The 13082-nt window shown below is 35.7% G+C and overlaps 1 protein-coding gene across 1 annotated transcript in view; it reads right to left on the bottom strand.

The window, feature by feature from the left end:
- Positions 1-11856, bottom strand: part of LOC149577670 (hexose transporter) — a 31575-nt gene extending 19719 nt beyond the window's left edge. Inside the window, exon 1 of the mRNA XM_089824962.1 lies at positions 11662-11856. Within this exon, the coding sequence (XP_089681088.1) occupies positions 11662-11736 (75 nt within the window). The 5' untranslated portion in view covers positions 11737-11856. The remainder of the gene's footprint in view (positions 1-11661) is intronic.
- Positions 11857-13082: the final 1226 nt, after the last annotated feature.

The following is a 13082-nucleotide window of genomic DNA, read 5'->3' as shown; positions in this document are numbered from 1 at the left end:
CTCTTTATCTCCATGACACCACTTCCATTTCCACAATGGTTCTCTATATGTATTATGTGTTTATATTAGGCCCCTTATGCTCTCTTAATCTGATGGAGAGGATCAAAGTGTGCTCTCCCATGATACAATCCCAAAGAACAGGATTCAAAATCTCCCTCAGTTGTCTCTGCCGCTTGAAGAGTTGGACAACTTTCATTCCCAAGATTGAGTGGAAACAAAACCCCTCAACTATGTTTGTGCTTCTAAATCATGTCATATGTCAAGACCCACCTCACCACTTCCATCAGTACTAACTTGTTAGTTGCGAGCCTGGGAAGTTTCTTTGGACAAATTGTGCTCCCTAAAATCCGGTTGTAAGTAAATTTGGGAAATTGAATAAACCATGATGCATGCTTCTTCCCTAGATATTCTGCTTCTTTTAACAGAATTCGTAGTGGATTCTTTTGCAACAACCTCACATTACACATGGTAAATGCATCATTAATAATCCTGAAATCACCATTGTCGTGAAGATGAAGCTAAGGGTAGCAATCATAAACCATGAGTTCTCCGTTCCTATTTCCTACTGTCCCAAGAAACTGCAATTTAGGATATGTAAACATCTATGCCATCATGTAGACTAGGTAGGAAGTCATGTAGAAAGCCTTAGTGTGTATTACAGTTCTCAATTGTTCATCAATGTTGTTACTGATCATCACTGCCCAATCAAACATCTCGTTTCCACTAAATATCATCTCTATATAGTAATACATCTAAAATTCAAAGAGTGCTGCCTGTGGGCCTCTCAGTACCCTATTTAGCATCAAAATGAAGTCTCCCACATCTTTTCTAAAATCAGTCTTCACCAACTTGGGGGATTTAGAACAGGCGCCCTTAGGTCCTACCAACCACTCCTTGATGATAAGGCTAATGTAATGACTAAATCTGCTTTCATATTCTTTCATGGCCTCTTTCTTTGTTTTTCAAACATCTACCTTATGCTCTGGGATGTTGAAGGGCTCCCTTATGGCATTAGCTATAAGTGAAACTAAACATTTCCTTTTGGTGTGAGGACTTGTCTTATGGTTTGATTGTAGTTCTTTGCCATTTCCAAAACCAATTTTGTCCACTGAAGTGTTGGCGGGAGGACTGATGCTTGTACTTTGTCATTCTTGATCATCTTCTTGATCTCTTTGGATTGGTCGACTCCATACATTCTATCCCTTATCAAGTTTGTATTAAATGGCCCAAGTTTGGTGTCACAAATGTTCTACCATGTTGAGACAAAGCTAGATTCAGGAGTCATAGGTTGTGTATCAGATTTTAGTTGTGCTACCCTTCATGCCTTAGTCCTCTCAACGTTCTTGGCTCCCTTTCATTTGGCTGCTTGTTCACTTCCCTCTTGGTCCTTCATTGGTAAATACTTTTTCTCCTTGGTTTTAAGCTTACACTTTAGGTTTCAGCTCCCTTCTCCATAGTAAAACCTGCCGTACTTATGATTTTATTACATGAAAGTTGGATTAAATTTAAGGCTTTTACTTGCTGATGTATGAAATCAGACCTCTGTAACTTTGTATCATACCTAATATTTTATCAACCTAGGCCATAAAATGACATAAGAATGATGAGAAAATGATTGAATCTTTATCCTAGATGCCCTAGCCCCTTTAGGAACTCATTTTACAATATGATATTAATCAAAAAAAGGAACTGAAATTTTGAAAATAAGTTCTGCTACAGAATTAAATAATTCTGAAAATGATGATAAACCTCTACAAATAGCGAGAACAATGTTGCAAACTATGATACTTTGCTTGACTGATTTTTTCCAATTTGAATCTTAGGACTTGCTGAAAATGATCACGATTCGGTCCCTATCTGCTGGTAAATACTTGTGAAAATCTGAAGTTAGCATCTTGTTACAAACAAATGCAAGTATGGCCTTTGATTTACTGATGAATGATGAAAATTAGAGCTTGCAATAAGATCCAGATCGATGACAAATGCTGGTAATTGGTTATTTTCGGCCTAAATTCTTGGAGAACAAAAGTTACGAATTGAATCCTATCATCTCCATTTTTCAAATCCTGCAACAAAATGATTAGGACTCCAAAATTGCTGTCTTTGATAGTCAAAATTCTCAGATCTGCCTACAAACAAACTTTAAAAACTTCTTTTGACTTGAGAGGAAAGTTCATTTCTATAGAAATTTGTCCTGTTTTACCCTTTTAATGCACTGCAATCAGAAATTTAATGGCAAACCATATTAAAGTTAAGCCTCTTGATCATTTCAAAATCAAATTTGAGACCTCCTAATTGAAATCGAACCTTTTCCAATCAATATTTGCAGATCTTTATTTAATTTTAATTGCCATCCATTAAATACTCAAGCTATTTCTTGTTTAAATTGTTGCTTTAAATCGAATTTTGCATTATGAGCATTTAAGCAAGGCCCTTTGATTTGAAATTATCTTAAAACTTAGCCCTTGGATTCGACATTATATTATTTCTTGTGGCCTTCTATTAGATGTATTTTGTGTGAGACCCACAACTAGAGCTTATAGCCCATATGTTCAGGCCTCATCATCAAATATTCCAATTAGGCCTTGGGCACTAGATTGGGGCTTCGATTGAAATTGCTCAGGGCTTAGACCATAGGTTTCATGTTTAACAGGCCCCTTTTTATCTTTAATTAGGCCTGATCTGTAATGCATAGACCACATATTACTCTCTTTGGGGACTATGTCTTGCACGTTGAACCCACACATTAGGATATAGGCTTGGCACTTTAAATATGAATGGATGAGGCATGATTTGCAAGTTACATGCTAGAATATAGGTCTGGGCACTTAATTTCTAGCTCACATGCCTTGAATATAGGTCTGGGTGCTAGCTTTCAGTCCACACGTTTCATATTTCTCAGATTTAGCGCTGGTCACAAGTGATTAAAGTTCAGATCTGCATTGATTTTCGGCCCAGATGGGCCACATGTTTCATATTTTGGGCTTATGCCAAGGTCCACCAACAGAACATAGGGCAGGGTCCAATCAATAATTGAGTCTGAACCAATGCTTCAGGGCCTGATTTATAGATCCCAAGGCCAAACATTTTAAGATAGGGCCACATGCTAGGAAATGGGACCGATTTTAAGCCAGTTTAAATTCGAATTTAGGACATTACCATTTGGGGCTTGTTAATCCATCTTAAGGCCTCATATATTCAATTTTGGTCCACACATTTCTTGCCTTCGAGGCCACATGCCAGTCTAAGGGCCTGACCTATTTTGTTTTAAGTCTAATTTAGGCCTCATCTACTTTGAACTTAGGCTTGGTTAATTAATAAAGCCCACACGTTTAAGTCTAAGGGGCTGTTGTTCATTGTTTGAGGGCCTTTAATTAGAATTTAGAGCCCAGATCTGTATGATCTATGACCCACACACTTGAGCTTTATTAGGTCCACGTTTTGGCTATTGGGGCCCAATTTAAACTCAATACCCCCTTAATAGCATTGAACCTAGGCTTAATTGAACTCTACAAGGGCCGTTTCAAGTTAAAGAGGGTTAGTGATTGGTTAGACTCTTCTCACCTTGCTCCCTTGCATTGGCCCTCTCTTTCTTCATCAAACCTATGAGACATGGATCCCTTCTTCATCCTATAAGACATGGATCCCTTCCTTTGCCACTTGGGGAGGTGGAATCCATTTCTCTCTATGGCCAACAATGCCACACGAGAATGTGGAATCCACTCTCTTATATGCCAAATCTTTTGATGAGAAGGTGGAATTTACTCCTCTATCTAGCAAACTTGCCACATGAAGAGGTGAAATCCACTTCTCTATGTGTCTATGCCACTTAAAGAGTTGGAATCCACTCCTCTATGTGGCGAACTTGCCACTTGAAGAGGTGGAATCCACTTTTCTACATGTCAACACAAAGGGGGAATATATTTTCATCGTAACAATAACTTTCTCTTTATTTCCCATTTTATGGCGATTTACTTAGGCAAGAAAATTATATTTTGGTTCAATTTGTTTTTTGTTTTAATTTCACCTTTTCAAGACTTTGCCAAAATTTCACCCATTTTCTCCTTTTTTAACCTTTAGCTTAATTTCATCAATTTTCCCAAACTTTGGCACTTAGCCAAATATTGCCATCTTGCTCAATTTACACACTGCTCTGGGAAGGACCACGAAATTATGGATTGTTTCCAAACTCGCTCTGCTTACCTACCTACTAAAGAAAAAGTGGGGGTCCCCATTTGCAATGGGGTGATGATGTGAAAACTTCACATGTCCCTTCCCTCCTGAGGTTGCCTCCAAGCACACTTCTACACAGAAATCTTTCTTAACACCACTCAAATAGATATATCATATTAGTTAAACTATATTCAAGGATAAAAAATTAAAAAACAATAAAATATAAAATATATCTAATGTTGAAATTTGAAATATGGTGCTCAGATTTAAGTCTCAGTGACCTGTTTTTCTTTCAGGTAAGGGCAAGTGGAAGAATAATGTGAAGGATGTTTTTGGATGATTGCTATGTTGTTATTGCAATTATTTACAGGGTCAAAAACCTCTGTGATTGAGTGATTTGAGGTGAGGTGAGGATGAAACCCCTCCTCTCCACTCACAAAATTAACCAATTTTGTAGCGAAATACCACGCTGGTAAATGCAGGTCATCCCGACTGACCATTGATTGAACTGAGTGCCACAATTGGTTGGGTTTCAAGTTCAGGTTGCTGATCATATTTTCATCTCGAAAAGCATTCTACAGAAGAACTAATGCAGGGAATGACACCCACCTGACCTGGTCACCTACAGCGATCAACATAATGGAAACATTAGCAAATATCTGTGTCCTGGATACGCACAGCGATAGTCTCTCAGATCAGATCCATCATTAGGAAAAAGAGCTCCATGAGAATCTTCAGTCACAGAAGCATGACTCAACCTAGTGATTATTTGCAGCATACGAAAACCTCAAATCTGTAATTTGGGGATCATTGGGCTCATGCTGGCATGTTTGTATTTCTTTCATGGTCTGAAGTGTGCGAGACCTGATTCTAATTTGTTATAGCATTTCAGCACTTTCATCATAGACCTCCTAATTGACTCACCATGTCAATACTTTATGATATTTGACTTCGTTGATCAGGTCTTGATGACAAGCTTATGATACTTTATTACGTGAATTGTGACTTTCTAATATACATATGATTGCTACAATAATGCAATAGGAGTATTGGATTCCACATTAAATTGTGAATTATGTTTTGGAGGAGATTAGAAGTAAACTAGATATTAAGTGACTAAATGAACCACTCCTTATACTCTTCTCTATAGGTGCTTCATGTGAAATTGTCTTGTGAAATTTTGAATTGGCTTTTATGATTGTGCGATAAGAATGACTGTGAGTGGATTTAATTCAAAAGTTATGTGTTAAGTGATGATCTCCTCCCAAGTTTATGCATGCATTATTAAGAGTTGTTTTAAGTGATTATTTTGGTGATGCAGTAAAATAATTATCTTTACACAAAATTATTGGAAATTGACAATTTAGTTCATCTTGTGATAAGAAGTGGCCATGAGGTAAATTGGATATAGATGCTTAAAAGTCATTTTTATGTACATGTAAGTTCATGGGGGGATTGCCTTTGGAAGGTGTTAATTTAGTCCGTTGTGTGAGTTGTCAATATAGAAAAGGTAATCAGATGCTAAATTGCCTAAAAGATGTTTAAATACATATGGTCTCTTGGACATGATAGAATCATTAAAAAATTATAGATGAAATATGTATTAGGATGAGAAAGTTCTGTCATGGTAGAAGTAATGTTTGAGGAAAGAAGTTACGTGTTGTGCATGTAGTTTTATGAGGATATTATATGGTGAGATGTTAAGATACTATATCAATGATTTATGGATGTAGAGTGCATCAATAGGGAAATATAGCATAAGATGTGATTTGTTCCATGTTAGGGACATTACTGCAATCATATCAACATAGTTATTCATAAAATTCTGATTAGTTAAATTAAGTGATTTTTATGGCTATGCACCTTATCTTATTTTAATTCACCTCATGATGATAATTGGATACTTCTAAAATTACATTATGGTTAAATGAATTGAACAGTTGTTACAATATGGAGAATAGGTCCTAAATGGAATGATTTTGAAAATGGTGATGGAATGCTTGTCATAGAGAAATGTGACAAGGGTTACAAGCGATGTAAGGTCCAAGGTATGTTGATATTTATGTATACTAGAATAGGAGAATTATGGGTTATAGTGGAGTTGATATTAGTTAGATAGTATATCGGACTCTTGCATATGCTCTAAAGTTGAACTATGGTTGGATTAGAACTAACATATGAATTGGATTTTGAAATTAAAATTTATGTAGATGGATTAGCACGTGATGTTTTAAATTTTTACAAGTACTAGTACCCTCGCAATGTTTACCGTACAAGGTAAACAGATAGTTATTGCATTAATATACTAGAATATGACACAGAGCAAGATAGGATTTTATTCATATAAGCAAAGTATACAATCACGAGTACAATGATGATCCATAGTTCAATTCGGACGATATACATATATATCCCGAAAGGGTGACTCAGCCGTCACGCAACCTTTCGGATACTAATTAATCTCGTAAGCTATGTTTAGACTTTTGCCGACATGTTATTGCGAAGGTACTAGTCTCTTAATGCAATAATTATTTGTTTACCAATGAGGATACTAGTAGGGCAAGTACAGTGAAGGACTTGAGTGAGCAAGATTTGAGCGCGTATCTAAGTCGGAGGTTTAGCATCAGACCAATAGCGTCGACATCTAGTATTCTCTTGCCTATGAGAGAAGTATCCTAGGAGATGGATCCTATAGTTCCACAAGAGGAGGAGAGTCATCCCACTAGTGCAATTGAGCTACCACCTCCACCTCCTTCGGACAGCACTGCTGAGAGGATGTTAGAGGCAATGGAGATAGCAATCGCCACGGAGCAACCGACATAATCAGGTCCCTCAATTGCCATAGGAGAGGATGAAGAGACCTATTTGGCTAACATGGTGACTCAAGGTCGCCTAGTGGTGATTTCACTACAGACATGCGCACTAGAGATAGTGGTGCAAGAGTTGGAGCAGGTTCTTTCATGCGAGTTGGTTGCCCAGCTACCTTTTCAGTATGCTTCGAGGCATGAGGGTGGCCGAACGTGGAGACTTCAAAGATGCAGCAGGAATGGACTACTAGAGAACCTGTACTAGAGAGTTGAGTTGAGAATCTGACACAAGAGATAGTATAGGTGTATCAAGAGACGTATTATGCTCTACAAAGGAGTCAAGTCGATCAGGTAACAGCTGAGAGGACTTGGGAGGAGACATCTACCAAATCAGTGGCAGCAGAAGTCACTTTGGCTATGCAGCAATCGGCTTGGGAGTCGGAGCAAGCAACACTCATGGCCTAGTTGGAGGCAGTTAAATAGGAAAAGGAATTAGAGAAGGCCACACTCTTATCTCAGATGGAGGAAGTGAAGCAAGCCAATCGTCGACTACAGATAGAGTTAGATACAAAAGAGTTGGAGCTCCAGAACATAGCTGAGATGATGAAGAGAGCCTTAGAGATTCAAATGCAAGCTAAGGCAGATCTAAACACCCAAACCCAGCAGGTGCACAAACTACGGGCACAATTGAAGGCTACTACACCTGCACCACTAGGGACGCACCCTTCTTCTTCTTAGTCTTATTTTGATGTACTTAGTTGTTTAGTTGTCTCTATTTTGTCGTCCGGAGATGACTTTTCTTTTGGGGCGGATGATGTTGTCAACAAAAGTCTAAACACAGCTGACGAGATTAGTTAGTGTCTGAAAGGTTGGGTGATGGTTGAGTAACCCCTTTGGGATATATATGTACATTGTCTGAATTGAACTATGGATCATCATTGTACTCGTGATTGTAGACTCTGCTTATATGAATAAAGTACTATCTTGTTTTGTGTCACATTCTAGTCTCTTAATGCAATAACTATCTGTTTACCCTATACAGTAAGCATACCTTATATGAGAATTGAGTTATGAATATTGCTTCAAAAGTAAAAGATTATTTGAATATGGATTATACATGTTAATGTTGATTTAAACTATGCAGTACTGATTTTATAGGTACGATCTTCTTGGACTACTAATATTTGCATTTAGTGTGCAGGAAATTAGCCATGGAATTTAAAACGGAGAACCGAGGTTAAACCTATGCGAAACAATGAAACTAAAGTTTAATCTAATGAAGAGATTAAAACCTCATTGTATACTATTTTATTATCAATGTGAATGGATGTTATTAGAATAAATTTCATTGTGTGAGTAGACATGCTATGTGTATATGTGATGTGTGTTTTGTAGTGTCACTTGACACTTGTTCTATGTTTATGTGGCAATGACATGTCCACTTGGGGTTTGGCAAGAGCAACCTAACCTAGAGTAGGACCTAATAGGCTACCTAAGAAACCCACTTGATTAGAGAGCCTTGTGTGAGGTCCCATCATGTTGAACCTGAGGATTAACTTCAAGTGAAATTTAGAGGGGTTAAAAAGTGGCCCTAAGGAGTTGTTAAAATACTAGCCTAGTGGATGTACTATGGGTTGGGGGTTACTTTTTGACCATTGGAGTGTCCAAATCACATTTATGACCCTCCAAAAGAACCACTTTTCAAAAGTGGTGAAAATGGAGGTCATGTCCATCCCCTTTCTCCGCACTCTTGGTTCACCTCTCATTTATGAGAGAACAAAAGTGGAAGAGGAAGGATAGGTAGTCACTTCTCATTTATGACTAGTGGTTGGGTAGTGGGTTGTTTTGTATTCAAACTGTATTTTGGATTTACATTGTTTTCGTGTTGTTTTTCTTGCATGATTGTTTATGGGTGTTCAAGGGATCACTCACCCTTGGGAGGGAAGCAATCGCCATGTAGGTAAAGGGGTTAGTTGGGTCTTCCCTTGAAGTGTAGAGTCTGTTCTCTTGGAGAAGAGGGATTTAACATGAAGTATGGGCTCTATGTTGCCATCCTTGTGATATTGCACTTTGGGGTTATAAGGGAGATATTTGTGAGAAGGATTCGGTTATCTTGAAGCCTTGTGAAGGCATGTTATTCTGGTTATGTTGAAGCCTTGTGAAGGCATGTTATTTTGGTTATCATTCTTTTATGTATGGCATCTCCTCCCTTCACCCTCTTTAATGGGTCCTTGGGTGGCCTATTGTGCAAGCTTGGTAAAAGGGTGTTTTATTGTTGTTTTGCTGCATTGTTGCATTTTGTGAAGCTTGAGTGATTGTAACCTGTTTAGCTTTGGTTCTCCAAGCTCGGGGATGGCCTCATAGAGGCCTAAGTTGGGAGGTGAGCTCTCCATGGTTACCTTTGTTTAATTTGAAGATTTATGTCTTGGAGTGCAAGTTGAAAGAAGAGGAAAATATGGCTTTTATTACATGTAGTTTCAAGTTGGCTCAGTGAGCATTGTAAATGAAAAGCTCATGCATTTAATGTGTTATTTCCATGTTATTGAGCAAAGAGAAAGGATGCAGTATGCATATTTTTATTTTGCCATGGCAAGGAAAGACATGTAGTATACTTTCTTGGTATTTCATGGTAGAAAGAAATAAGTAGAGTTTCAAGTTCTATTTTATTATTGAAAAAAGTATAATTGTAAGTTGCAGATTTGTATTATGCTGTTGAATAAATAGTATTGTGAATAAGAAACGAAAAGATTTCCTTAAAATACATTCATATACTATTTTGTTATAAGTTTGGGAATGTAGACATCTCATTCAAAGAATACATTTAAACGCAATGACTATGTTAATCTCAAATTTAGTAAAGAAATTACCTTCATGAAAGCATGCATATGAACAGAATTAGAGAAAGGTCGCAAGGAATAGAGAATATAAAATTTAGAGATAGTTGCAGATTTAAAGAATATGTGTTATGTGAAAAAGAATAGCTTCCTTTTTTAAAAGTAGTTAGATACACTGTCATTGAGATATTCTATTATATTCATAAATTAATGAGCATTGCAATAATAAATAAATAAAATTGGGTGTGTTTTTGGGTTCTAAATTATAGGCATGACAAGATCACAGGGCAGGATTAAGGGCTAAAAGATACCATTCTCATACATTCACCGATATTAACAGGCTGGGAGTACTAAATCAAATTTTCCATTTGAGGAGGCAAGAAATTTCAAGTGACTGACACCCATACCCAGACATGCAATTGCCTAGCAACAACACTGTTTTGTGAGATCTGTATTAGAACCAGGTCTCCAGTTTATCTCAGATAACTAAATCAGTTGATCTTTGAAAACGGGAAACTTGTGCATCTTCTGTGACTGTAATTTCTGCTTCGGTTATCTATAAACTTTCAAAAAAGTGAAGTGCAACCGTTATTGAGCTAATTGTTTATTGTATAAAGATTAAACTTGGATCAACTAAGATAGATTTTATTTTAAAAAGTCATAGAAATATTACTTTGCTATCAGAGCAGGCAGTCCTGCCAATTTGCAGGGTTAATTTATTTTATGCAGTTGAATCAAAGAGATCAAAAAGCCTTAGACAGGGATAGAAGATGATCAAAGGCAGTGACACAAGAAGTTAGCAATCGGAGGCAAAGGTAAGAAGATGGCAGATTAAGAGGCGGAATGGAAGGCTTTCATTTCCAGCTCAGTTATCGATTCGGACGCAGGTCCAGAAGCGGATGCAACATGCGCGTTTCCTTTTTTCGGTTTTTTTGTGGGAGAGATATCCAGTTAGTAGCAGTTGGTCTTACAATATAAATCATTAAGCAAACTGATTTTTTTAATTTATACAAATTTTTAGGCAAACTGCCATGATACGAATGAAGAGGCACCTAGTTGGTCTGAAGGAGACAATGGTTAGGTCGGAAAAGACACTACTTTTGAGTCACAATTCAATGTTTTCTCCCAATGGCTAAATAAGGTAGAAGTTCATTGAGGGAAAGCATCAATTGAACCAGAAGAGAAAGCTGGTATTGGCAATTAATTACTTGTCATCTTATCATGGTGATAGAGTTCTAAACTTCAGTAATACTCATACCACCGTCCACATCAACCTATTACCACGACATACAGCCCTAGTTGTCATATATGACTGTCCACATTATCGTTCCTTGAACACCCTACTTATGTACTTGTTAAATTGATAATTAACATACGATTTTCTGCCTAGAATCTATTATGTGGGGAATGGAAAGATGATCGCTCTTCTATTACATTTGTACAAGTAAATTCCATCACGTTTAATTCTCGCGCTTCTAATCACGTTTCTACGCGCATCATATGCTATAGCTCAAATAATATCTTAAACAATCTCGTCCTAAGATCTCATCAAAACCCTTTCTAGGTTTTTCTTAGAACTCTCAACTTCAAAACAAGTAGACACTCGGTATCTTTCAAAAAAAACACACAGTCCCCATTAAGGTCAACTATTGATAAAGAACAGAAGAATTTTAATCAGTGATACGATAATAGAATAACTGTGGGATCAAATTTGAAACAAATTTGTATACTAATGTTTTGATCCCGCATTGAAATATGTCGCATTGTTTGTCATCGAAATGTATAGCTGTGTACCTTTGATGTCATTAGAAATCATATACTTGAGTACTTGTGGTTGGAGATATTACCTGAAGTGCAGCAGCCCAGGTGATAAGGAAGGACGCGAACCAAAATCTCTTGTCTCGTAAGAACTTAGTCTCCATCTTCAAAGAAATCAAATCACCCTTAGGTTCTGATATGTGTGTGACGGTGTCTCTGCGTGCGGGGGCTGGGGAGAGAGGTTGTAATGGTGAAATTCTCTTTTAAAAAAAATATTATTACTAATTGGGATTAATTGGGATTTTATTGTATCGGCGATTGTACTGTTGTATTCACTTCTCGGATAATGAAAATATTTTTAAAGTTTTGTTATATAGGTTTTCCATATGGTAAAAGTAAAAAGTATTTTTTATAGTATTTTAAAAATAATATTTAAAAAATAATAATAACATTTCTTATATAAAAATATAAAATATGTTGATTAAAAATAAATTACACATAATTAATTTTTTTAAGTATTTTCAATCACATTCTTCTTAACTATTATTTAGATCTTTAATCTATCTAAATAACTAAATAGCTAATAGAAATCAATGAAAAAAAATTAATTAGACTTTAATATCTAAGTTACTTATAAAAAAATCTTTATTTCTTACTTATTGTTTAGATTTAATCTATAGATGTTAATTATTTTAAACTTAAAGTAAATATTATTTTCTTACTATAAAAGTAAAATAAATATTATAAAAAATCATTGTGTTTATAGTGCACTATATTTTCTTACTATCTTATTTTACTCTTCTAGATTTAATCCATAAACAAATAATTATGATATGCATTCAATCACATTCATCTCAAATATTACTTAGATTTTTAATATATCTAAACTAATAGAAGTTAATGAATCTTCTACAATAATTAATTAGATTTTAATACAATTTGTTTATAAAAGATCTTTATTTCTTACTATATTGTTTTAGTCTTGTAGATTTAATTCATAGCTGGTTAATTATGATAAATGTAAAATTAATTAATATTATTTTTTAAATTAATTTTATTCTAGATTTTCAATTTCTTGTGAACAATGAAAGTTTATCACAATTAAACTACTTCTATTTTCTTGTTAACATTTTTATATTGATTATAAAAAACATCATAGAATTTAATTTAAAAATAGAAAAATATAAACCTACATTTCTCTAATTAATATTATATTTTTATTAAATGAGTAAATGTTTATCCTATTAACTATAACTATAATGGCAAGTATATGCCACTACGTGGCACTTGTTGAATTTGAAATTGTAATCATTGTCATCATTACTTATAAATGTAATGGTCTTACATTTTACATAAGGGTGTAAAATGTCATTTTTGCATTTGTCCACTCTAGCTCGGTCTTGACAATTTTGGTCGCATAGACATTTGCACAATATGATGGCATCCACGAATCTCCATCTATTGTTGGGTCTATTTGGTTCGTGGAAGATGAGGGGAATTGGTTTTTTCA

Source organism: Cupressus sempervirens, chromosome 1, assembly GCF_028749045.1.
Source record: "Cupressus sempervirens isolate cs-2001-9-10 chromosome 1, ASM2874904v1, whole genome shotgun sequence".
NCBI classification, from domain to species: Eukaryota; Viridiplantae; Streptophyta; class Pinopsida; order Cupressales; family Cupressaceae; genus Cupressus; species Cupressus sempervirens.
The sequence above is the reverse complement of the archived record's forward strand: the minus strand, read 5'-3'. Positions and strand labels throughout refer to the sequence as shown.